Here is a 24,231-nt window from a genome sequence, read left to right as displayed (position 1 = left end):
ATGACAGCCCTTGCGCCTTCATCTCCTGCTCTGTGGTTCTTCTCCAGGTGGCTCTAGGCCTTCCTCTCTTCCTCTTGCCTTGTGGGTTCCATGTTAGCGCCTGTTTTGTAATTGATTTATTGTGTCTTCGCAGTGTTTGACCCATCCAATTCCATTTCCTCCTCCCGATTTGTGTTCCTATTGTGTCCTGTGACTCCTGTCTAGTGAGGTCCCACAGGTTGACATTGGAGATGGTGTTGGGCCAGTATATTCCTAGGAGGCGTCGTATATTCCAGTATATTCCTAGGAGGCCCCCATGGAGACTTGAATTCATGGACATTTTTAAAGTATTTGTCACATTCCTAAGCCAATGATTTGATGACCGGCAGCGGTTTCGGTAGGAGACACAAAGAGTCTCCTTTGTGTCTCCTACCGGAACCACTGCCTACTGGTCCGCTGGTCATCAAATTATTGGCTTAGGAATGCGACAAAAACTAAAAAATATGAGGTGACAAAAGTAATTTTTTGGGTGAACTATCTATCCCTTTAATTAAAATATCACTTGCCTCACCTTTAACATACTCCTTCTATCTCACCTACTTCCACGCTACTGCAGGGCACATGTGAAACAAAGTAGGCCAGCGTGAGTGGCTCCACACACAACTCCCCCGGTGACTCAAGAGAAGCACCTAATCTGAAGGTGCCTTCAAGAATAGCATAATATAGCACAGTGATTCTCAACCCTTTTTTCCATTTGAAGGCCCCTTGATACGATGTTTTATTTCTGCAACCCCAGTGTTAAATTAACTCTGAGAGGGGTCCATTTGGTTCCATTTCCACACTCTCAGAGTTACAGACCTGTGAGGGACCTCTTGTGGTCCCCAAACCCCCAAGTTGAGAACCAGTGGTATTATTCCACACACACACACCTATTTGTCTATCGCGTTTCGACAACTCTGTTTCAATATCCAAAAACACGGTTTAATTTACTTTTTCGGCACTTTGAAAAATGCAAATAGAGGGAGTGGTAGTCTTGATCCCAGGCCTGCCTTTGAGGCAGGAAGGTAATTATGAGCGTATTAAGGTAATGCGTAATGCCGTGGACTGCATTTGCAGCATAAAATTACCCCTCTGAAGTCAAGTGACTAATCCCGTCTTATCCGCGGTATTATTTTCACACACGTTGCATGCTGTCAGATTCGATGGGTTTTTGCAAAAATGATGCTATTTTAATGGTCCCCGGATAAGAAGCACACACAAAAAAAATAAAAATACAATCGATTCTCTATCAGGAGCTGCTGGGGCTACAGTAACAACAACAACAACAACGTTGAGATTGAACAAGTCTTTAAGCCAGAGCATGAGGAGAGCGTTCTGCAAAGAAGACAAACAACCTGGAGCTCTAAGCTGGGCCGTTATCTTCAAAAGGTCCCCGGAGGATATGAAGGAGGAAATGGCTGTTTAAAGCGGAGCGTGACAAAGACGCATAACCCTGCTACAGCGCCACTTTTATGTGCACAAGCAGTGGTGCAAAGTAACTGAGTACATTTACTCAAGTGCTGTACTGTAAGTACAATTCTGAGGTAGCCTTTACTGTGCTTACTTGCACTTTTTTACGCCACTACGTTGCTTGAAAACAGTAGTTATGGTTACTTTGCAGATCGGGATTATTACAAAACATACATTAACCGCCTAAGCCCTATTTCATAGTTTGTGTATTTGAAAATAGCAGAACTATAATGCTACTATATATGTCTATGAATTGAATACCAAGGACCCCAATGGAAACAAGACCGCAAGGACTTTTTTGGACGGACCTTTTAGACAAAGTATTATAAATGTAATTGTGCCGTTTACATTTTTTTTGCATAATAAAATATTCAATCAATCAATCAATCAATTCCATTGCATTGCGAGTCTGTAGATCTGCTACAGTATTTTTGACAAAAAGAAAAGAAAGAAAAGAAAGCGAAACGAGTCATTCTGCATTATGAGTAGCTACTTGGTAGTCGGTACCGTATATTTTGATACCAATACTTTTCCACTCTTACTCAAGTAAAACTTTGAATGTAAGCCTTCTACTTGTAACAGAGTATTTCCACCTTGTGGAATTGCCACTCTTACTTAATCTTACTTAAAATATCGGGAGTACTTCTTCCCACCACCACTGGGTGCACAGCGGCAGCCACACTTCAGTTGATGTTTCAAGCAGCACCATGAGAGCAGCAGCTATAATGTGTGTGATCTGATGGAGGAGTACTGAAGGTGATCTCTCCATGGGACACCTGGGAAATCACAGCAGCTGCACTGCACGTGACGTGAGCGCACGTTGATTACGAGGACGCTTGTCCCTTATCCACTTAAATCCTCTAGTTTTAGCAAAACGGACCTGAGTTGCAACTTTACTTGAACCACTTCCCCCCCCCCCCCCGTCTACACTAAATTTGTTTGCCAAAGAATAGACAATCTACAAGCTCACGATTAGGGTTGGGACTCGTTAGGATTTTAACGGTTCCGATTCCTTACCGATTCCCTCTTAACGATTCCGGTTCCTAATGATTCCGATTCCCAGAATTCTCTTTTTTCTTCTTTTTTCTGACATCCATCATACTTATAATATACAAGTACATAATAAACACAAATTCAATCATACAAATGCAGCGTATCCACCCCACACACACTTGTAGGTGGCGTGACGTCACCACAGTCGCTTGCATGCACACAGCTGAGCCAAATGAAGACAGATGAGAAATTCCAGGAACCGCTTGCGGGAACCTTTAATGCAAAATACGATGGAACCGGTTCCGGTTTCTTAAATCTCAGAACCGTGTTGGAAAAAGAACCGGTTCCGGGTCCCAACCCTACTCACGATTGCGTCACGACGCATCGTGAGCCATGGATGCTGCATGAGGTTCAAGTGGTTAAACTTTCATCTGAGATAAATTGTTGCCTTTATTTTTTTCCTCCCCCCACCTTTTTGCCGTAAGTGCAAAACTCACTTTCACTTCAAACTCTGATTCCCCAGTGAATGGTTTACAGCCTTTCCAAGTGCTAATGATTAGTCGGAAAGCTGGTGTGTGTGTGTGTGTGTGTGTGTGTGTGTGTGGGAAAGCGAGCACGGGAGAGAGTTTGTCCTGCAGCATCAAATATAGTGTTTTGAAAACCCAAATCACAGAAGGAGCCAAAGGAACTCTGCAATCATGTTTTACTTTACATACATACGGTGTGTGTGTGTGTGTGTGTGTGTCCTATATTTATATATTTCTATACAGTATATACCGTATAAGCAGCATATATTGTATAAACATCTTCACTGAGGGTTGTTTTGAGACGCAACCGGTTGCATTAGTGCATTCAACATGAAAGAAATATGGAGCTTCAAATGAGAACGGTGAGTCACACTGAAATGAAAGCCGTGAAGATACCCTGTGTCGCCATACTGAGTGTAGAGTGTGGATGTACAGTAGTGCAAATTAGGATGATGTACAAAGGCAATTTTTTTAAAGTGGGTTTTTTAAAAAGTGAGGCTACTGACTACCTTATTAAATAACATTATGAGAATTATAACAAACAAAGGACATTGTTAACTGTTTTCACTGTAAGCAACAACATTAACCTTTGCGTCCTTCACCCAATTATCTAAACCTGTGATGTGACAATAAACAATACAATTCTAAGAAGATTAAAGGAAAAATAAAAGGTTTCACTTTTCTTCAAAGTACCAGAGATGGAGGTCACATAGAAAAAAGGGCAGAGAGCACTAATAGTGTCAACGGCTCAGTACCTGTTCTCCTTCGGTGAAGACCCTCCGTCCGGAGCTCCAGGCGATGCTGGGCGTGGGGTCTCCTGCAGCCTCACACGTCAGGGTGACCTGCTCCTCCAGCTCCGATGCCGTCTGGTTGTTCAGGTACGTGATCTTGGGTTGAACTGGACAAAGCAAAACATGTTATCGTCGCTGTCGGGCAGAAACCTCTCCATATTCTAACTGTTTGTGTTTTTTTTCTTAACCCATTCAATCCAGGGACGCATCTCATTTTAGATTTCTTTGGCTATTCAAAAATAGCAGATATACAAGCTCATACCGTGGCACCAAGTGCCGCGCTATGAGCTTGTAGATCTGCAAAAAAAAAATTATCGTGGAAAATCTTTGAATATATATTTTATAAGCGAACATTTGTCTTTCAAATCTTTGCTTCTGGGGGTCCCTGGAACATTTTTTTTTACAAATGTTCGCTTTAAAAAATACAAATTTAAAGATTTGCCATTTAGAATAGCCAAAGAAATCTAAAATGATACGAGATGCGTTCCACGGATTGAATGGGTTCAATTAACGCCCTACTTCTTTTTTTATTAACACTGCTGCTATTCTTGAGTATTGCTTTTTATCATTTTCCCTGTTCTTGTACATACGGTATGTGTGTTATAATGCTGCTACAATGTCTGATGTAACAATAATGAAACCTTGGTGGGAAGGGTTTCATTTGTCTTATTACAGTAGGCTACTTAGGATGGCTACCACATGTTGTTTGTTTTGTAAGAAACTGAGATCTCAACACCTATTATCATTTGTTTGTGATGCAAGTGGAGGTCAATGGGGTCACGCAAAGACAAAAAAAACTATATTCTATATTTATATATTCTATTTTCTGCAGAAAACAATTGACCCCTATTGGTAGCAATATTGTTAAGAGACCAATTCTCACATACATTTTCAACTGGTAAAAATGTATAACCAGGGTTAAACCCTGGCGTCCATATTTTGAAATGAGTGAATGAATAAATAAATAAATGAATAAATAAAGGCATAAACAAATCTGCTATTGTTGCTATTTGTCGTACAATGAAGGATATAGGACTCAGGTGGTAAAAAAAAAAAACCCTCAAGCTTTAAAACGGCGTGCTTAGCACTGCATAACCTTGTGCTCAACCATTAGATAACGTATTCAGTGCACGTCCATAAGAGCAGGAAAAGGCCAACAACAAACGCCACAAAACACGCTGCCTTCTCTCCTGGTAGCTAAACAGTAATGGAATATACAGTCAATTCTCTTACCAAACACGTTGAGGCTGACTTCCCCGGCCTTCTCTCCGGCCTTGTTCTTTGCGATGCAGTTGTATTCGCCTTCATCGACTTTCCTGACGTCTTTGATGATCAGCTCAGAGCCGTCATCGTTCAGGCTGTACTTGTCGTCCGATTCAAGGACCACGTTATTGCTGTGGATTATTTTTTTAAACAATTTAAAGAGTTTTAAGACCTTTTTAAAACCAGATTGTCAAATATTATGTAAGAAAAAAATGGCCGCCACTGCTATGTCCTACACAAGATGATTCTCACACTGAAGTCTCTGTTTATGACTTCACAATCAGGCCCGCTGGCCCCGGATGAATAATAGATGTCTTTGGATCGGCAACCATTTGGGAAAAAAAGTGGTTGCAGACGTGTGGGCCTTGGAAAAGCAGAGCCTCTCCCCCTGCTGCTCTCTTCCATTCCCTCGCCCATCTGTCTCGAACCGCCTCCTGCGCTTCAGGTCTGAACAAATGCACCTCGGGCCGGGCGCACCGTCACCACCGCCCGCGCGGGGCCGTCAACCAACCCCCGCCACGCTGGAAAGACAGCTGTGGCCGTCATCGAACTCCTCAGCGGCCTTATAATCACTTTAATGTCACCGGTGATTCTCATTAGCATTGCTAGTGGGACGTTCTAAGGCGGCACATGTGGTGATTTTCAGCGGCTGGCTCAAGTGATGACAAGATTTACAAGTTTCGGGAGCTTGTAGAGCTGCCTGGCAATTTTTGGTGTTGGCTATAAAATAGCAGATCTGCAAGCTCACAGCACGGCACTTCGTGAAGCTTTTATCTGCAATTTTTGAACATTTTTGAAAAATCGAGAATAATTGTGCATTTTTTAACACAAATCTCTAGGGGGGGGGGGGGGGGGTCCCTGGCACAAAACATTTTCAGATGGCCAAATATAACAATTTGGGTGGTCCTTGGCGCGGAAAAAGTCATTAAACCCATTGATACCTGGAACGCATCTGTGTCACTTTTAGATTTCTTTAGGCTATTCAAAAATAGCAGATATACAAGCTCATAGCGCGGCACCGAGTGCCGCGCTATGAACTTGTAGATCTGCTATTTTTGAAAAATCGAGGAAAAAAAATATTGGGGTTTTTTTCCCAATTTTTTTTTAGGATTTAGAAGACATTTCTAGAATCTTCTCAGGTCTTAATGGGTTAAAAAAAAGGCATTTGTAGAATCGGCCTCAGGTCTTTCATGGGTTAACCTCGCCTGCCGTTGTTAAGTGGTCAGATGGGTGGGCCCCAGCCCCGCCCGATTGGGAACCGCTGATATAGGGCCAATGACAAACAAAAAAAAGTAGAGTTCCACCTACCGGGCCCAGGTGACCATGGGTTCAGGGAAGCCATCTGCGTCACAGGCCAACAGGGCCGTGCTGCTGATGTCCGCCGTGGCGTTCACCTCCGACTGCCTGGTGCGGATGCTGGGCAGCACTGGAACCATACAAACACATGGTTATAGGACATAACTGATACATGGTGACATGCAATTTGTGTTCTTATTTGTTTTTTACAAGCTCAAAACGCAGCGCTTTGTACATCTGCTACTTTTGCTGTTTTTTAACTCTTTGCCTGCCATTAACAAGGGAACTCGTCAGATTCTGCTAAGTGTCACTTAGCAGAATCACTGACGAGTCGGACGAGTTTTGTGTTTTCAGTGGTTTTCCACCAGATGGCGCTGTTCGCGGCTACCCTATGAATGATGCTTTCAGTGCCAGATGACGACAGACCCGGAATTGACGTAATTTAAAAAAATAATAACGCTTGTTATATATAGACTTCCTGTCTATTCGTTGTGGGAAAATGGCTTTGTCTCTGTTTCTGTAGTTTTTTTTGCAACGGATTACCGTGACCGGATCATTTTTTCCCCCCTATACTACGAGACCCCCGTGCGTGTAATGAGGCGATCGCCTTGAGGACAGCGATCACGGAAAATATTCCATGGTAAAATCGCTCGTTTTCGCTGGCGTGATTACACAATTACTCTGGCAGTAAAAGAGTTAATATGGATCCTGAAAAGTACGTTTTGGACGAGTACGTTTGAGGTTTCAGCGACGATATAAAAAAGGGATTAAAAAAGGGAACAGTGCATGTGTGTAAATAAACTTTGAAGGAATCTCACCACTCAATGGAGGGACCCCCTGAAACTCCCTCAAGGACCTCTGGGGGTCCCCGGACCGCAATTTGAGAACCACTGGTGTACAGAAAGCTTCTATTAACCCCCCCCCCTGCCCCCCCTCGCTCCATTGCATTTCAATATGTAGCGAGAACGTTGGTCTCTGACTTAAACCACTCAATCTGGGAACGCATCTCTGTCGGTTTAGATTTCTTTGGCTATTCAAAACTAGCAGATCTACAAGCTCGTAACGCGGCACCGAGTGCCGCGCTACGAGCTTGTAGATCTGCTATTTTAGAAAAATTGTGAAAATGTGCGCAAATCTTTGAATATATATCTTTTAAAGCGAACATTTGTAAAATATGTAGTTCCAGGGACCCCCAGAAGCAAAGTTCACTTTAAGTACGGTATATATATATTCAAAGATTTCCACACATTTTCAAGATTTTTCAAAATAAGCTCATAGCTTGTAGATCTGCTATTTTTGAATTGCCAAAGCATAAAATAATGGTTAAAATGGTTCGAATCTACAATGACAGATGCTTTTTCCCGGTCTTAATGGCTTAAGAGGGTGCAGGCCAGGGTTTTGTGGGAGACGTGGGGGAAAAGAGATGCAGCACTCACCGTTGACGACGACCTTGATGTCTTTCAAATCGATTTCGCCCCTGGGGATGATGCGCGCCTCGCAGGTATACATTCCCTCGTCTGTCTTCTTGATTCCGCGGATCTGCAGGTGGTTGTTCGCCATGATGCTGAACCGGACTGAAATAGAAAAAAGTGCCCCAGACACAACCCGGGTCAGAATAAGCTCAATGCACTAGAAAAGAGAGGAGAATTTAAATTGCTCATTTTGGCCTTTGCAGGCAGGCTTTTGAGTTGAAAGCGGAATACTTGATGTCTAGAGATGTATGCTGTGTTTGGCCCCCTCTTAGAAACCGAGCCAAGTCATAAAAAAATATATATTTAAAAAAAAAAAAAATAGAGCGTGCTATTTGTGGCAAGTGGGGCAGGGGAGAAGAAAAAAAAAAACCTCAAAAGGACGGTCATGTTCTACTTGAGATCTTGCATAGAAACTATACACAACATGCCAGCATCTTAAAAAGCTGCCATGCCTCCAGTGTTAGGTTCAGTTCAGTTAATAACGCCGTGCATCTGAACACGGATCAGATGTATCAAGCTGAAATGTTCACAGAGAGCTTACAATGGTACAATGAATGACAGATTAAGGTTATACACAAAAAAAAAACACAACACTGCTATTTTCTTTAAGCGTACTGTAACAGCTCAGTGTTTATTCTAAGTTTAGCAAGATGATGATGATGACTGTGAATGCCTCTTGTGAAGTAATGTGTACAAAGATCAGACAGGCTTACAGTGCACTCTCTTGTTTTTTCCCTTTGTACTTGCACTATGCTACCACCGCTGAGGGTGTACCATGTTCTATATTGTCTAGTATATTACATAGCTCAATATATTTCTTTGCCAACTTACTGGTGTTGCTTTTGACTGTGATGTGTTTCCATCATGCCGCATCTACAGTACTTTTTTCTTGCCCTGTAATCTGTATTTTTAACTTCTGTGCTGTCTTTGGCGACTGAATTTACCTCGCGGGATCAATAAAGGTCTTATCTTATCTTATTTTATCTTAGCAGTGTATAAACAACCTACAGGCAGATGTGAGCTCATACAGTACGTGTCCCTGGTATGACAATAAATTGTGCATAAATAAGCGACATAACTGTCTTTTTTTATTTAAACGAGACAGCTTGGGTGGCTTTGATGCATCGATCAGCGTGTTCAGGTTTCGGCAACCCAGCATTGGCCGGGTTAATGGGTGGGTGAAATAGGCTCTCTCTCTCTCTCTCCCTCTCCCTATAACTCTGTCTGTCTGTCTGTCTCTTTCTCTCTCTCTCTCTCTCTCTCGCTGAGCGAGCTCTGGTATGACGGCACACATAACCTTACTCCCTCTCTCTCCCTCCTCCTCTCCCTGACAACGCAGATTTGCGCTGACCTCGGTCATGTCCATATTTAGGCATAATCCGCCCGCCCGCCCACCACAGACGAGACACAGAACTTGAACTTGACATAAATCCGATAGCAAACACACACAAAAAAACTTCATCCCACATCAAGTGTGACACTCTTTTGAGGGTTTAGTCCCATATGAGATGGGATTATTTTCTCTTTTATTTAAATGCTACCGTCTGTATTCTGGTCTGTTCTTAAAACAGACAGCGTGTTATTTCAAGTCTAGTTTCATTTATACATTGGACTCTGTACTTGTTCTGTGTTCTGTTTTTTGAACTTGTATTTCGTCTTGCGTTCTGTGTTATCTTGTTTTTATTGTTACATTATTGTCAGGCATTCTGGATGAAAATGTGCATTCTTGCTAGAATCATATCGTCTCTGTCGGGTAGGAAACCTCATAATAATATTATGAGGTTATTTGAATCTTGAAAAGTAACAGTTTTGGACATATTATGTCCAAAACTGTTACTTTTCAGGATTCGAATTCAAAAATAGCAAAAGTAGCAGATCTTCGTGGCGCGTTTTGAGCTTGTGGATCTGCTACTTTTGATGCTTTTGTGTGACGCTGTAGTATGATCAATTTACGGGAAAAAAGGTTAGAATATAGAGATAAGAGGTTTCTGCCCGACAGCAACGATAATTACACTCCCAACTGTACATTACAATACTGTGCTGTATTTTAATGCCTTATTCATTAATGTCCCTCTCAAATAAATATTATGCTTCAGTAGCCTGTCCTTTGTGAACGGAGAAAAAAAGGCAGCAGCAGCAGCAGCTGTACAGTGAGGTACAGAAATGTATAATGCGCTGGTGGTGATATGATAAGGTTAACTGCCTGCACTGTGGAAAATTACATAAGCAGCCCGGGCTTCTTCTCAGTGTCGGTTACAATTAGTGGTTTTTCCAGTGAAAAACACATTCCCTGTCCGGGCTCCAAGAAAAAGGCGAACACACCATATTTGCTGCGGTGACTCCGGTTCTCTCCAGTGGTCACCAAGGGAGGGGTTCTTTAAGGTTAAAATAGTCCCGGTCCAAGCAAAAAAAAAAACGATAAAAAAATGCTTGCGCTTGTCTCCCGCACGCTGCAGTTGAGCGCTCTCAGACACCAACTTTGTAGAGGGGTGATATATAGCCAGTTGTTTATCGTTATAGCTTCCTCCTGCTCATACCTCTTCCATAATAAGTGAGACCTTATGCGTGACTTACGCTCCGGCATGGGGCCCGCCGAAAATAGCCGATCTACAAGCTCACAACGTGGGCGCCTTGCGATGTTGTTGTGAGCTTGTAGATCGCGTATTTCCGCCTGCGGGGGCACCGTCGTACTAAAGCTTAGAAGCGAAGCGGCCTTTTGAAACCACCGCATGAATACCTCAAATGATTGGCTGTGCTCCGAGGTGGTGGGAAATGGGACAGGGGGAGGGGGAGGGGGGGGGGGGGGTATGGGAAAGTCCAAAATGAAAGGAAGGGTTTGGCAGCAAGGTGAAAGCTTGCAGTAGGGGACGCTGGGTGATAAGATCAGAGGCTGTGCTCAGCGGCCGGAGGTAATAAGAGAGACCAAATGCATTTTGATGTGCACTTGCGCCGTGCCGTGCTGTTAGTTCTTACCAGTGGTGTAAAGTAACTAAGTACATTTACTCATGTACTGTACTTAAGTACAATTTTGAGGTATTTTTCTTTACTTTACTTGAGTATTTCCAATTTTCTACACTTTTACGTCTACTCCACTACATCTCAGAGGAAGATATTGTACTTTTAATCCACTACAATTATTTGAAACTTTTAGTAACTAGTTACTTTTTAGACTTAGATTATTATTACAAAACACACATTAACCACTTCAGCCCTATACATTTCGGCCGTTTGAAAATAGCCGTTTTATACATTCGAAAACTTGTGAAATGGGACATTCCTTATAATGAGTACTTTCTACTTTTGGTGCTTTAAGTACATTTTGATACCAGTACTTTTGTACTTTTACACAAGTAAATTTCAAAATTTACGATTTTCACTGTAACACAGTATTTCTACAGTGTATTGCAGTATTGATACTTTTACTTAAGTAAAGAAATGTGAATTATTTTTCCACCGCTGTGTTCTTACCATCTTTGGCAACCTGGATCTTGGAGCCCTTGAGTTTCCAAATGATATTAGGCGGAGGCTGGCTGACCACATCACACACTATGTCGGCGTCGTCACCCTCGTTGAACTCCTGTGGGCTGGGCGCGTTCTTGAAGGTAATCTTTTCTGTAAAAGGGAAGAGAAGAAAAGGACGATGTGGGTTTGCTGGGAGTGCGAGCGTGTATTGTATACCCACAGAATGTAAATAAAGTACATGCCCTTGGAGTTTGTGGTTTCATGAGTGACAACTCTCATAATATTTGGATTTAACCCATTAAGACCTGAGGCCATTCTTTAAAAAAAATCTAAATCCTAACAGTTTTTTGAAAAAAATGTAAAAAATATTTTTTCAAGATTTTTCAAAAATAGCAGATATACAAGCTCGTAGCGCGGCACTCGGTGCCGCGCTATGAGCTTGTATATCTGCTATTTTTGAATAGCCTAAAGAAATCTAAAAGTGACACAGATGCGTCCCAGGTATTAATGGGTTAAACAAAGAGAAATTATGGGGCTAATTTACCAGTTCATTAGCGGTGACTGATGCTAATGACCGCCCTTGTTTGTAATGAGATAATTAGTCTCTTTTTATGAAGTGTGAAGAAAAATGGGGTACAAATGCTGCAGTAAAGAAAGAATTCTTATCAACACACATGTGCAGTGTGTGCATATTGTCTCTTGGGTGGAAACCTCATATGTCCAAAACTGTTTACTTCAAATTCAAAAATGGCAAAAGTAGCAGATCTACAAGCTCAAGACGCGTCGCTTCGCGCCACATTTCGAGCTTGTAGATCTACTGTTTTTGATACTTTTGTGTGACGCTGTAGTATCATCAAGTAGGGAATATGGAGATGAGAGGTTTCCGCCCGACAACAACGATTATACAGTATAAGACATATACCTACAGCTACAGTTCATATGTTTCTCCCTCTCCAGACAAACAACGATAAAAGATGGCGGCATCCAATCCAGTGTGCCGCCTGCTTCAAATAACCTTATTTGACATTGTTAACCAGGAGGTGTCCTAGCCGACCGCAGGGTCTATACATTACATTTCTTAATGGAAGGGTAGGGAGACCACCTCCAACCACTGCATGATACATCATATGAAAGCTTACATTCTGTACTTTTATTATGTAAAGCTGTAAAATTACCATGGCCCTGTTGCGTCTCAAATAGGGGTGGGACGATATATCGACATATCGATATATCGCGATACTTTCTCCCGCGATAAATAATCGATATCCTCCCGAAAAATATCGATATAAAAAAAAAAAAAAAAAAAAAAAAATTGTGATACGTTGTTTTTCCTACTCTGTATTTGTGTAATGATGATTTTGAACTGTTTGGTGCTATTTTATGTGTTTATGAATTGAATACAAGGACTATCGTGATATATCGTTGGTGAATTTTCATGCAATATATCGTGATATCACAATATATCGACATTTTCAGATATTGTGATATATCGTTGGTGAAATTTCATGCAATATATCGTGATATCGCAATATATCGGCATTTTCAGATATCGTGATATATATTGTTATCGTGGGCCTAATATCGTGATACATATCGTATCGTGAGGTACCCATATCGTCCCACCCCTAGTCTCAAACCACTTGTACCCGGTCACATAATGTGCTAGTTATATTGTATTAGCATACAATCTGTGTGTCAATACAATAGTTCAAAGTACGTTTTATTCATTAAAGTAAGTACTGGACTGTAGCTTTAAGTATGGGATTTTATAAATGAATATGAGGTTTAATAGGACCTGTGGGAAATGCTCAACATGATTTTGGAGAATGACATTTTCTTTATTAAAAATGTTCTTGGTAATATTCAATAACAGCATCTGTTTTGTTAATCTTTCCCAGCAATTTCAGATGCTAATAAAAAAAAAAAAAGATATTTTCCGGGCTATTATCCGGGCACAGAGGGAGATCTCTGATAATGACATCAAAGAAAAGGACCCACACACTGTCTGGAACGTGCAAAGAAATTGGGCTATTATCAGGGGAAATGATGCACTTACACAAAAGAAGTGCAATTTTGTGAATTGTTTTGATATGTAGTTCAGTTTTTCATTAAAAACCTTTTCAATCTTTTCCAGGGAATCGAGGATCTTCTACTGTTTGTGGCTTATTCAGGACAAAATTACTAAAATACTCGAATGAAAAGGACGAGAGATCATGAAGATCACCCTACTGTTGTTAATTAACAACCCATTAAGACCTGAGGCCGCGTCAAAAAAAATCTAAATCCTAAAAACAAATCGGAAAAAAATATAAAAAAATATTTTTCACGATTTTTCAAAAATAGCAGATCTACAAGCTCGTAGCGCGGCACTCGGTGCCGCGCTATGAGCTTGTAGATCTGCTATTTTTGAATAGCCAAAGAAATCTAAAGTGACACAGATGCGTTCCAGGTCTTAATGGGTTAAGCCCTATACATCATCATACTGCAAAGAAAATAGCAGGTCTACAAGCTCACTGTGTCGCATTACACAAAGTTGTGATGCTTGTAGACCTGCTATTTTCGCTATTTACTTAAATTAGGAGGAGATCTCTGATGGTTAGATCAAAGAATAGGATTCTGTCTGTCCTGATGAAGGTCTAACGACCGAAACGTCGAATAAAGAGCTAAAAAAATGTTCTGACAGTGTGTGCGGGTCCTCTTCTTTGATCTAACCTTCAGAGATCTCCTCCTAAATTGTGCATTTTTTACTAACACACCTGTCGCCAACCATTGAGGTGTGCGTCGGCCTCCTTCACAAAAGCCATTTATTTAACCCATTAAGACCTGAGAAGATTCTAGAAATGTCTTCTAAATCCTAAAAAAAAATTGAAAAAAAAAAAACCAACATTTTTTTTCCTCGATTTTTCAAAAATAGCAGATCTACAAGTTCATAGCGCGGCACTCGGTGCCGCGCTATGAGCTTGTATATCTGCTATTTTTGAATAGCCTAAAGACATCTAAAGTGACACAGATGCGTTCCAGGTATCAATGGGTTAAGTAAAAGTTAAACTTTGGAAATATTTTTGGAGATTTTCCCAAAATAGGGAATGCCAGGCCGGGTTCATGTGGTTAACATGGTCATTTAAAGATCCCAGTGCAGAGCGCCAGGAGCGTTTTTGTAGGTTCAGTGTCTTGCTCAAGGGCACTTTGGTAGAGTCGGTTGGCACCGTATAGGGTGTATTACCAGCCACCCTCCTGTCACCAGTTTACAGGTGGAATAGACCCTCCTGGCGGTGCCGAGGATCAAACCATTAACTTCACAGTGACTGGTGGTCCTCCCTCCCTCCCTGCCAAAAGCTTGGGCGGCACCTGTCAGCGAGGAATGTTGTACGGGGAGGAGTAGGAACGAACGCGCTACGTCCTCCCGGTGGGGGCTCCTCGGTGGCAGTGAGGTAGCCGGTAGGGTGGAACAGGCAACACAGAAATGTGTGGGGAGGATTAATTGGTACAACAACAAAAATTGGGAGAACAAAAACATAAATAATTGGGCGTCGCTAAATTTAAAAACAAAACGGAAAAAATACTAATGAGTGCATCAGGGAATTTTGAAGAGGTTCAACCACTTAAACCGTATTGTGGGGAAAGCTTTCGGCGAATTTTTTTCGAGCGAAAACACAAAAGGTGCTAGTAAATAGCCCAGAGGGACTCTGCTCTACGACACGTGGGGTGTGTTTAAAGGAATTTTTTTTATTTTTTTTATATTTAATATCATATGGTGTATGTCCCTCAAACCTTTTTCAAAAGTTTGAGCCTAAATCATCACTCAGATATACTCATCCCAAGTCAATTGTGTCTGTTAATAAAAAAAAATATAAAAAAAAAAAATAATAATAATAATGAAAAAAAAAATGGAAAAATTCTGCATAAATAGAAGCATCTAAGAAAAATACAAAATCGAAAAAAAAACACTTTGAACATTTTTGAACAATTCCACCAAGTGTTTGAGGTGCCTGTTTCACCCACTTCCGGGGGGCGGAGCCAAAATCAGAGCCCGAAGTATTTGTTCGTAGACCCCCACTTAGGGGGGGTAGAAAAAGTTTCGGAGCGATTCGGGCACTTTTCATTTAACATTGGGTTTGCCATCAATAATGTTTGTGACCTCATAAACATTTCTGGAAATCCATGAAATGAGAAGGAATGACTGAATTAAAAATAAAAACATTTTTTGGGGTACAAGAGACACTGGGGACCCCAAAAAATACAAAAAAACAAGAAAACAGTGATTTTCATGGTGTAGACCCTTTAAGCGTAATGAAGTGGCAGGCACAACACTTACGGAAGATCTTCACTTGGACCGTGGCCTCGGCCTCCTCGTCTCCGCTCTTGGCCACGCACCGGTAGATGCCGGCGCTGTCCACGTTGGCCTGGTAGATGAAGAGGGTGGAGCCGGCCTCGTCGCTGTGGCTCACGAAGATGTCCTTGCTGTTGGTGAGCACCTTCTCTCCGCTGGGCGAGTACCAGCTGATCTCTTTAGCGTCTCCCACCACTGCAAAACACAAAGGACGATGATGATGAGCACGGGAACTTTATTGCAGTGTTTACCGAACCTTTTTCTTTTTTGAGTGGTGCTAGCCACTCCAAGGAGTGACTTTGTCCTGGTGTGTGTGTGTCTGTCTGTCTGTGTGTATGAGCACGGCCTCTCTGTATGTTTGAGCACAGCCTCAACAGCTGCGGCTGATTGCAACACAAAGATGCAACCAGTTACACTAATTATACACACACACACTCACACACACACTCACACACAACACACACTTTTGAGTACAAATACTTAATGAGTAAAAATACTTAAAATGAGTAAAAATACTTAAATATTAGTAAAGATACTTTAAAGTTCCTACACTGAGTAAAAATACTTAAAATGAGTAAAAATACTTAAAATGAGTAAAAATACTTAAAAGATGTTAAAATGAGTAAAAACACGTAAAGATCAATAAAAACATTTTAAAGTACTTAAAATTAGTAAAAATACTTTGAAGTCATCAAAGTCTGTAAAAAGTAACTAACGAAATGAACTCATGAAAGGCACCACTCTCTTCACACTGGGTGTGATTTTTTTTTCTCCGTTTCCTGCATTTAAAAAAATATATATTATTGTTTCAAAGGTTTTCCAAAAATCACAATGATCACAATTAAACTTAATTTTTTTCCCCCCTAAGAAGTAGCAAAAATTGCAGATCTACAAGCATCGCAATGCGTTTTCACTAGCTTGGGAGAAATCAAATTTATCTTTTGGGTCTTGAGCTAAAAGGTTCGGGAACCTCTATTTTAGGCTATAAGACAAGAGAAACACAGACTCAGAAATAATATGGTATGTGACAGTGGCCTGTTCTAAGGCAAGGGACCCCCCCCCCCCCTGACAAGCACTTGGAATTGTAGGAGTTGAGCACAACATTTAGGGTGCGTTCGAAAATACAGCACTGAGCGCACTGGCCAATACAAACTAATAGGCGAGTGTGCTCCGGTGCGTAATTTCCGAACGCACCGTTAGTTTGACTCGGTTCCACAGATAAATGTTGTGAAAATAGACGATCTACACGCTCACAACGTGAGGCATTGTGCCTCTTTCTAAAGGTAATATTTGACAATTTGGCCAATTTTAGTTTAGTTTAGTTTGATGATTACTTTTGGCACAGTAATCTTATTTTAGTTTGGTGTTTCTTTATAGAGGTATTAAAAAGGTCTTAAAAGTCATTAAAAGAGTAGTTCACCGAAAGCATTTCTTATTTTGTATCAATTACACACGCCACGAAGCCTTGAATTAATGGAGATTATTTTGTTTTTATCGCATTCCTAAGCCAATAATGTGATGACCGGCGGAGTCTCCTACTGACCAAACAGTGAAATTATTGGCTCAGGAGACGAATGAGACGAAAAAAAAACAAAAACACGAATCCAATTCTTCATGGGGTGTGTAATTGATAGAAAATAAGTCATTCTTTGGGTGAACTACTCCTTTAAATTGTCATTTTAGAAATATGCAGATACCCTGAATACACTTATACTGTGTGTTGGTTGGTTTGCTGTTGAGTGAGAAAACAATGTTGCACATTAAGCAAATCATCTGGGGACCCCCCAAAATCGACCACAGGTTGAGAACCACTGGCCTAAGCCATGTGGACATGCCATTTAATATTGGGCTTTGTTGCAGGGCTTGGTTGAACGCTCGATTCTGATATACAGTACGTCAATCACAGGAATTCAGTGGTCTTTTATTTCTCGATAACAGACCACTGTGCTTAACAAGAGACTGCTCACAATCAGCTCATTGTGGCAATTGCAGAATATAATAGACAATTTTCTATAGTGGAAGCAGTTAAATCCATTTTAAAACAATACAATCATTGTTGTTGTTATTATGTCGCGTCGAATGATTTGTTTATTTATTTAGACAGTAGCAAAGTAATAAGCGCGATAATGAACAGCGAGGAAGGTGGTCATGACCGAGAAATAATAAACCCCCTCAAGGTGATTCAAGATCCTGCATCATCACCCTGTCAGGAGTTATTTCTCAATAATGACCGCTTAGCCGACTGTTCATTATCTCTTATTCATATGCAGCTGCATACATGTGCAAAAATATCAATCCATTTGCAACCTTTTAAGCTAATAGTCTCCTTATAGTGTGCAATCAAATGATTGATTCCATTTGTGCACTCTCTGAGGACTTTTTATTGTATTCTCCATAAAAACAAGGACAGCCATTTTATAATTTCATCAAGGTCACAATAATTCGGGCAGAAACCTCTTATCTCCAAATTCTAACTTATTTTTTCCTTTTTTTTTAAAATTAACACCCTACTTGATCATAGTTACATTGTCACACAAACGCATCAAAAGTTGCACATCCAGAAGTTCGAAACACGGTGCGAAGTGGCGCGTTTTCAGCTTGTAGGTCTGCTACTTTTGCTATTTTTGAATTTGAATCCTGAAAAGTAACAGTTTCGGACATATGAGGTTTGCACCCGACAGAGAATATATAAATTGATAAATTGACAATTATTCATATATATGGGTATATAATTCTTTCAGTAAAAGTCAAAAAATGTACCCGCCCATTTCTTTTTTACATCAACAGTCAGGATTTTTCTGTGTGTTTTAAGTTTGTTGCCAATAACTCATACTTTTTTATTACTTTCATCTTCCCCTTAAAATGCCTCAATGTCTTGTCATTCATTAGCAGCCTCCGAAGTTGAGCACAACATTTTTATTTTTATTTCGGTTCCTCAACATTGTAGCAGCAATAATAACGACGATAATAACAAAGACATAATTTATAATAATTTACAATGCACTGGCATAGATAGTTTAATGGTACTCTTCCATCGATCCTTCGTGGAGAGTGCATTCACTTTTCGTTTTGTTTCCTGGTATGGCTCATTATTATCATTGGTTAATAAGAACAAACTCCACAAAATCATCAAGATCAATCAGCAAGATAGCTGGGGTACGACTTGACAGTATGGCAGCAATGTATGAGACCCGGGTACTTAGGAAGGGCAAAGCTATCGCTAGGGATAGAACGCGGCCGTTATACAGTCAATACAATCTTTTACCATCAGGACGATGGTACACAGTACCAATGTTGCAGGCTATGTCTTCAAGATCATTTGTCCCCACAAGTATACACGAACGAATCCACGGAGCGCTGCCCTGTAGGTGGCGCCGCCATTGCTGCGGTGTCAGACTCGGTCAGCTGCTGCTACGGTTCTGTCCGTCTGTTGACGTTACTCTTTACCTGCTTGGCTGTTGGAGCAGCCATAAACTACACAGATTCGTCCCGATTTTCTGTACATCTTTGTAAAGTTAGTGTTATTAAAAGTTAGTAAAAAGCAGGTAAAAGAGTAACGTGAGCAGTCAGTGACAGCAGCTGACTGACACCGTGCAGCAGCAGCTGACGGAGTCTGACACCGCAGCAATGGCTGTGCCACCTACAGGGAAGCGCTCCGTGGATTTGTGTATAGGACTTCTGAACAAACAGGCCCCATCTCAATTCTGTGCATACAATGAAATGTGATGCCTCTTGAACTATGACTGGTAGTCTTTTCTATTTTCCTCTCTGTAAGAGATTAGCTGTGTAGTGTTGTCAGTGTATTGTGTGATCTGTCTACAGTATGTATAGATGTAAACATCTATAGATGTTTACAACTTAGAAGTAGGAACCTTGCACACTGGACCTTCAGGGCCAACATGAGCAATATGTCTTAATACTGTGGCTATTCTTTGAGGACTCATTCTTGTTGATTCTTGTCGTGTGTGTGTGTGTGTGTGTGTGTGTGTGTGTGTGTGTGTGCGTGCGTGCGTGCGTGCGTGCGTGCGTGCGTGCGTGCGTGCGTGCGTGCGTGCGTGCGTGCGTGCGTGCGTGCGTGACTTGAGCTACCAGAACAAAGGAATTTTACTCTTATGTACCCACATTCAATAAAGAAACCTTGAAAACGGGACCTTGAACTTTGAATAGTAAGTAGAAGGTGAAGAGAAAATGCTAAAGTATACATTAGTCATGGCACGCTTTGAGGTGCTTGAAGATGCTGTGTGCATAAATCCTGCTTCTACATATTATCCATAATGTGTACGTGCACACGGCAGGTTCGCATTTGTGTGTAGCCTACCTATTTACGTATGTATATGTGTATGTAAGTTTGCATGTGTGCACTATCAATATGCATAGTGGCAAAAGTGGGGGTGAGCGTGGGAGAGGGGTTGGTGGGCGGGGCATGATTTTACACTTTGCACGTCGCACAACAGTGTCGTGCACAAAATAGTGAAAATAGCAGATCTACAAGCTCACAACTTGTGTTGCAATGCTTTTGAGCATGTACTGTAGATCGCCTCTTTTCAATATTTTTAACACATATTTGAACATTTCCACCTATAATAGCATGCCCAAAATACGGATTGATAATTAATCAAATAGTTATGATAATTATAATAACTATAATAAAAATAGCTATACTAATTATAAATTCTTTTTTGGGGAATGGATTAAATTGGATTAGTTGGACTAGCTCTAGCCCTATGGATAAGGATGATGCTGAGCCCCTGGGTGTTGTGCTGAAAGCAGTGTGCCAGCAGGCCAGCAGTGGGAGGCAATTGACCACTGTTATCTTGTTAGCCGCCCCGGTATAGCAGTGTTGCCATGACTGCTTACTATAAGCGACTGTTTTCCGGTGAAGTTGCTTGTAAATATTGGTAGTTGCGGGTTGAGTTTTTTTTTTGGGCTTGTTTTTCTAAAGTGTAGTTGCTTATTTGGACTTGTTTCCTAATGTTGTTGTTTAAACCAGTGGTTCTCAAACATTTTCATGTCAAGACCCCCCCAAATTAATATGCATTTGTCCACCCACCCTACCATCTAAAAATATTTTGTGCCAGGGACCCCCATACCAGATTTGTGCTGTTAAAATGTTTAAGAGAATTTACAAAAACGTTCAACTTCTTTTCAAGATTTGCTTTGGAAATTAGCAGATCTACAGTACAAGCTCACAACTGAGCTTGTAGATCGGCTATTTTCAAATAATGCTCATGTGGCCTTTATAGTCCCTTCTTTTGGGCTTGTTTTCGTAGACCTGGTTTCTTATTTCTCTCACAAAATCTGGCAACACTGCCCAGTATAGCACCATGCATTTATTACAGCTGCCTGGTAAAGGGCGGGGTTGTTATTAAACAAAAAAACAATGGTATCTCTGAATCAATGGCAAAATAATGGAACTGGAATTGATACCGTAGCAGTGCTACAAGAATCAACAGCCATTGATTGACTCTAGAACGATAAGTAAAAGATTTTTATGGAGGAATATAAATGGCTGTATATGCCGATTAAAATGTCTTTCCACAAGAGTCCGAAGGACAACAGACTTGTTTTCCCCCCTAATAGGAGAATAAAGGTAAACATCTATCATGTTATCCCTTTGTTTGTACCGTTTTTTCCGTGCACTTGCTTAACGGGGCTTTTTGTATTATTGGTGATACACAAATGATGGGTCATTCTACTGTATAGCAGTGGTTCCCAAACTGGAGGTCTGGAGGGGCCCCCCGGGGGGGTCCCCAAACGATTTCCCGAGCTGATTAACATTGTTTTCTCACTCAACAGTAAACAAACCAACATACAGTACAGTATAAGTGTATACAGGGTATCTGCACATTTCTAAAGTTACAATTTAATGACTTTTAACCCATTGAGACCTGAAGCCGATTCTACATGTCTCCTAAATCCCAACAGTATTCTGAAAAACCAACGTTTCTATATCAGTGGTGTTCAATCTTTTTCATGTCAAGGACCCCCAAAATGATATGTATTTGGCCACAGACCCCCATCAAAATATTTTGTTCCAGGGACCGCCCAGAAGCAACGATTTGAGTTAAAAATGTTCGCTTAAAAAATATATATATTCAAAGATTTGCACATATTTTCACGATTTTTCAAAAATAGCAGATCTACAAGCTCGTAGCGCGGCACTCGGTGCCGCGCTATGAGCTTGTATATCTGCTATTTTTGAATAGCCCAAAGTGTAACATAATGCTTTTTAGCTCAAATCTAAAAATGACACAGATCCAGGTCTTAATGGGTTAAGACCTTTTTGAAAATTAAAAATGCTCTTAGATTCCGCTCCCAAATGGAGCTGCCTAAAGCATATTAATATCCTTGATATTAAAAAGGTTGAGAAACATTATTATGTCTGAAATAAAAACCTAATGTTGTTGAGTTGAGATTTCTTAACCACCCTTAGTTGACTAGACTAGAGTTCTCAATTTGTCTGAAAATTAAGGCCCGGTCCTAACTGGGCCCTAAATGGGCCGGCCTGAGTAGGGCCCGACCCGAACAATTACCATCATTTTAGGCCTGAAAACCCGAAAATTACCCCGTGTCATTATGTGCGTCTTCAAAGTCACACATCCAACACGTTTTGAACTGATCAGATTGGACCTTCCGTTACAGAGAAAATGGCCAAAACATCTTGAAAACAGCCACTTTCGCTGTTTTTCTATGATTGAGTTTTGGCCATTTTCGCCGGTTCTTTTTTTTATAACACAGGCTCGGAAAGTCAGACGGGGGACGAACTAGATACCTGAGTAAAGGTCATCCAACGCATCCGCCATTTCCGTCAGCCTTACCGTTCGGCCTAGGGCAGTTGAAACGTATTTTTGGGGGGAAATAGATAATTTTTTTCAGCCTCGGCTCGGCCCGACTAATTAGCATGCATTTTCGGCCAGGCCCGAAAAGGTCGGGTCGGGTCAGGTAGGGTCGGGTTCTGGCAGGTCTAGACTCTAGTCTAGACAACAAATATCCAATCTACAGTACAAGCTCACATAGCATCGCAATGCTTTGTCGGGCTTGCCTTGTAGATCGTCTTTGTCCTAGAATAGGGACAGCTAGGGATCAGGTGGTTGATGGGTGACGTGATGCAGTGCAACACTTACCTTCACAGAGGAAGAATCTGGACTCGCCCACGCTGATCTCTCCAACTCCTGGCGTGATCTGCACCTCCAGTGAGGCTATAGGGAGAGACAGAGAAGGATACAAACAACATCAGACAGCTGCTCTAGGAGACCTCAAACCATCGGGCATTTCACCACCTTTCTGTACATGTAGTGTAATACACCAGATTATGACATTATGACCTATTAGTTGTCTGGATAGACTGTACCAAATGGATGCATGTCCAGGGCAGCTTTCGCTGCTGTCGTCCCAAGTATTGCCATCAAAATATAATTGAAGTACCAAAAAGTAAAAGAAATCAAAATAAAACATTTTTTTACACTTTTTGTGTAACCTTTTTCAAAAAATAGCAGATCTACAAGCTCATGAGCTTTATGTTTTGTATTAACCCATTAAGACCTGGAAAGCATCTGTGTCACTTTAGATTTCTTTGGCTATTCAAAAATAGCAGATCTACAAGTGCTATGAACTTGTAGATCTGCTATTTTTGAAAAATCGTGATTTTTTTTTAAAAAAAACTGTTAGGATTTAGAATCGCCTCAGGTCTTATTGGGTTGATAATCAAAATCATTCATTGTGGTGTGGTGGATTAAAAAAGTACAATATTTTGCCTCTTGAGATGGAGCGTAGTGGAAGTATGAAGTATCAAAAAGAATTACACTCTCAAGAAACCTCCAAATGTTACCCAAGTACAGTACAGCGTACTTAGTTACTTTCCACCACTGGCAGGAGACCTAAAGAAAAAAACTATCAAGCATTTCCCCATTCAAACCTTACAGTAAATGTCCTGTATTACACTGGATGACATTATGACCTTTCAGTTCTCTCTGGGTAGACTGTATAAAATGTATGCATGTCCAGAGCAGCTTTTTTTCCACTGCGGTACAGTTGTCCCCACAGTGATACTAGCAGAGAAGAAAGCAAAATGACAGCGCCAGAGACCACAGCTGGGGGATGTGACACTACTAGCGAATGATTTCTCCGTGTGGGCAGAATTATTGTACCTGGGTACACCCTCGACGGTCTGACACCTGACAAGGATCCGGCATGCGTAATGCATTAGACATCTCAGGATAGAGTTGGTTTTTAACCCATGAAGACCGGGAGCGGCATCTGTGTCATTTTCAGATTTCTTTGGCTGATCAAAAATAGCAGATCTACGAGCTCATAGCACGGAGTTCCGTGCTTAGAATAAATCTTAGAATATATATATTTTTTCAAAGCCGACATTTGTAACTCAAATCTTTGCTTCTGGGGGTCCCTGGAACAAAAATATTTTAAGATGGGGGTCCGCGGCCAAATACATATCATTTTGGGGGTCCTTGACATGAAAAAGTTTGAGAACCACTGATATAGCAACACTGATTTAGCAACATCAAAAAAGTGTTAGGATTTAGAAGACGTTTGTAGAATCGGTCTAATATAAGACCGGTTCTACAAATGCCTTCTAAATCAGTAGTTCTCAC

At 41.0% G+C, this 24,231-nt stretch overlaps 1 protein-coding gene across 4 annotated transcripts in view; it reads right to left on the bottom strand.

Annotated features, from left to right (window-relative positions):
- The window catches only part of ncam1a (neural cell adhesion molecule 1a), a 510,009-nt gene that overhangs the window by 61,639 nt on the left and 424,139 nt on the right, over positions 1–24,231 (bottom strand). For all 4 annotated transcript variants that reach the window (XM_080436535.1, XM_080436536.1, XM_080436537.1 and 1 more), the window contains 7 exons: positions 22,747–22,821; positions 15,608–15,817; positions 11,299–11,442; positions 7,795–7,932; positions 6,371–6,488; positions 5,033–5,193; positions 3,764–3,906 (listed from right to left, as the gene is read on the bottom strand). In XM_080436535.1, the coding sequence (XP_080292661.1) occupies positions 3,764–3,906; positions 5,033–5,193; positions 6,371–6,488; positions 7,795–7,932; positions 11,299–11,442; positions 15,608–15,817; positions 22,747–22,821 (989 nt within the window). The remainder of the gene's footprint in view (positions 1–3,763; positions 3,907–5,032; positions 5,194–6,370; positions 6,489–7,794; positions 7,933–11,298; positions 11,443–15,607; positions 15,818–22,746; positions 22,822–24,231) is intronic.

Source organism: Gymnoscopelus braueri (assembly GCF_963280865.1).
Source record: "Gymnoscopelus braueri genome assembly, chromosome: 8".
NCBI classification, from domain to species: domain Eukaryota; kingdom Metazoa; phylum Chordata; class Actinopteri; order Myctophiformes; family Myctophidae; genus Gymnoscopelus; species Gymnoscopelus braueri.
Note: the sequence above shows the minus strand (reverse complement) of the source record. Positions and strands in the feature narration are given on the sequence as shown.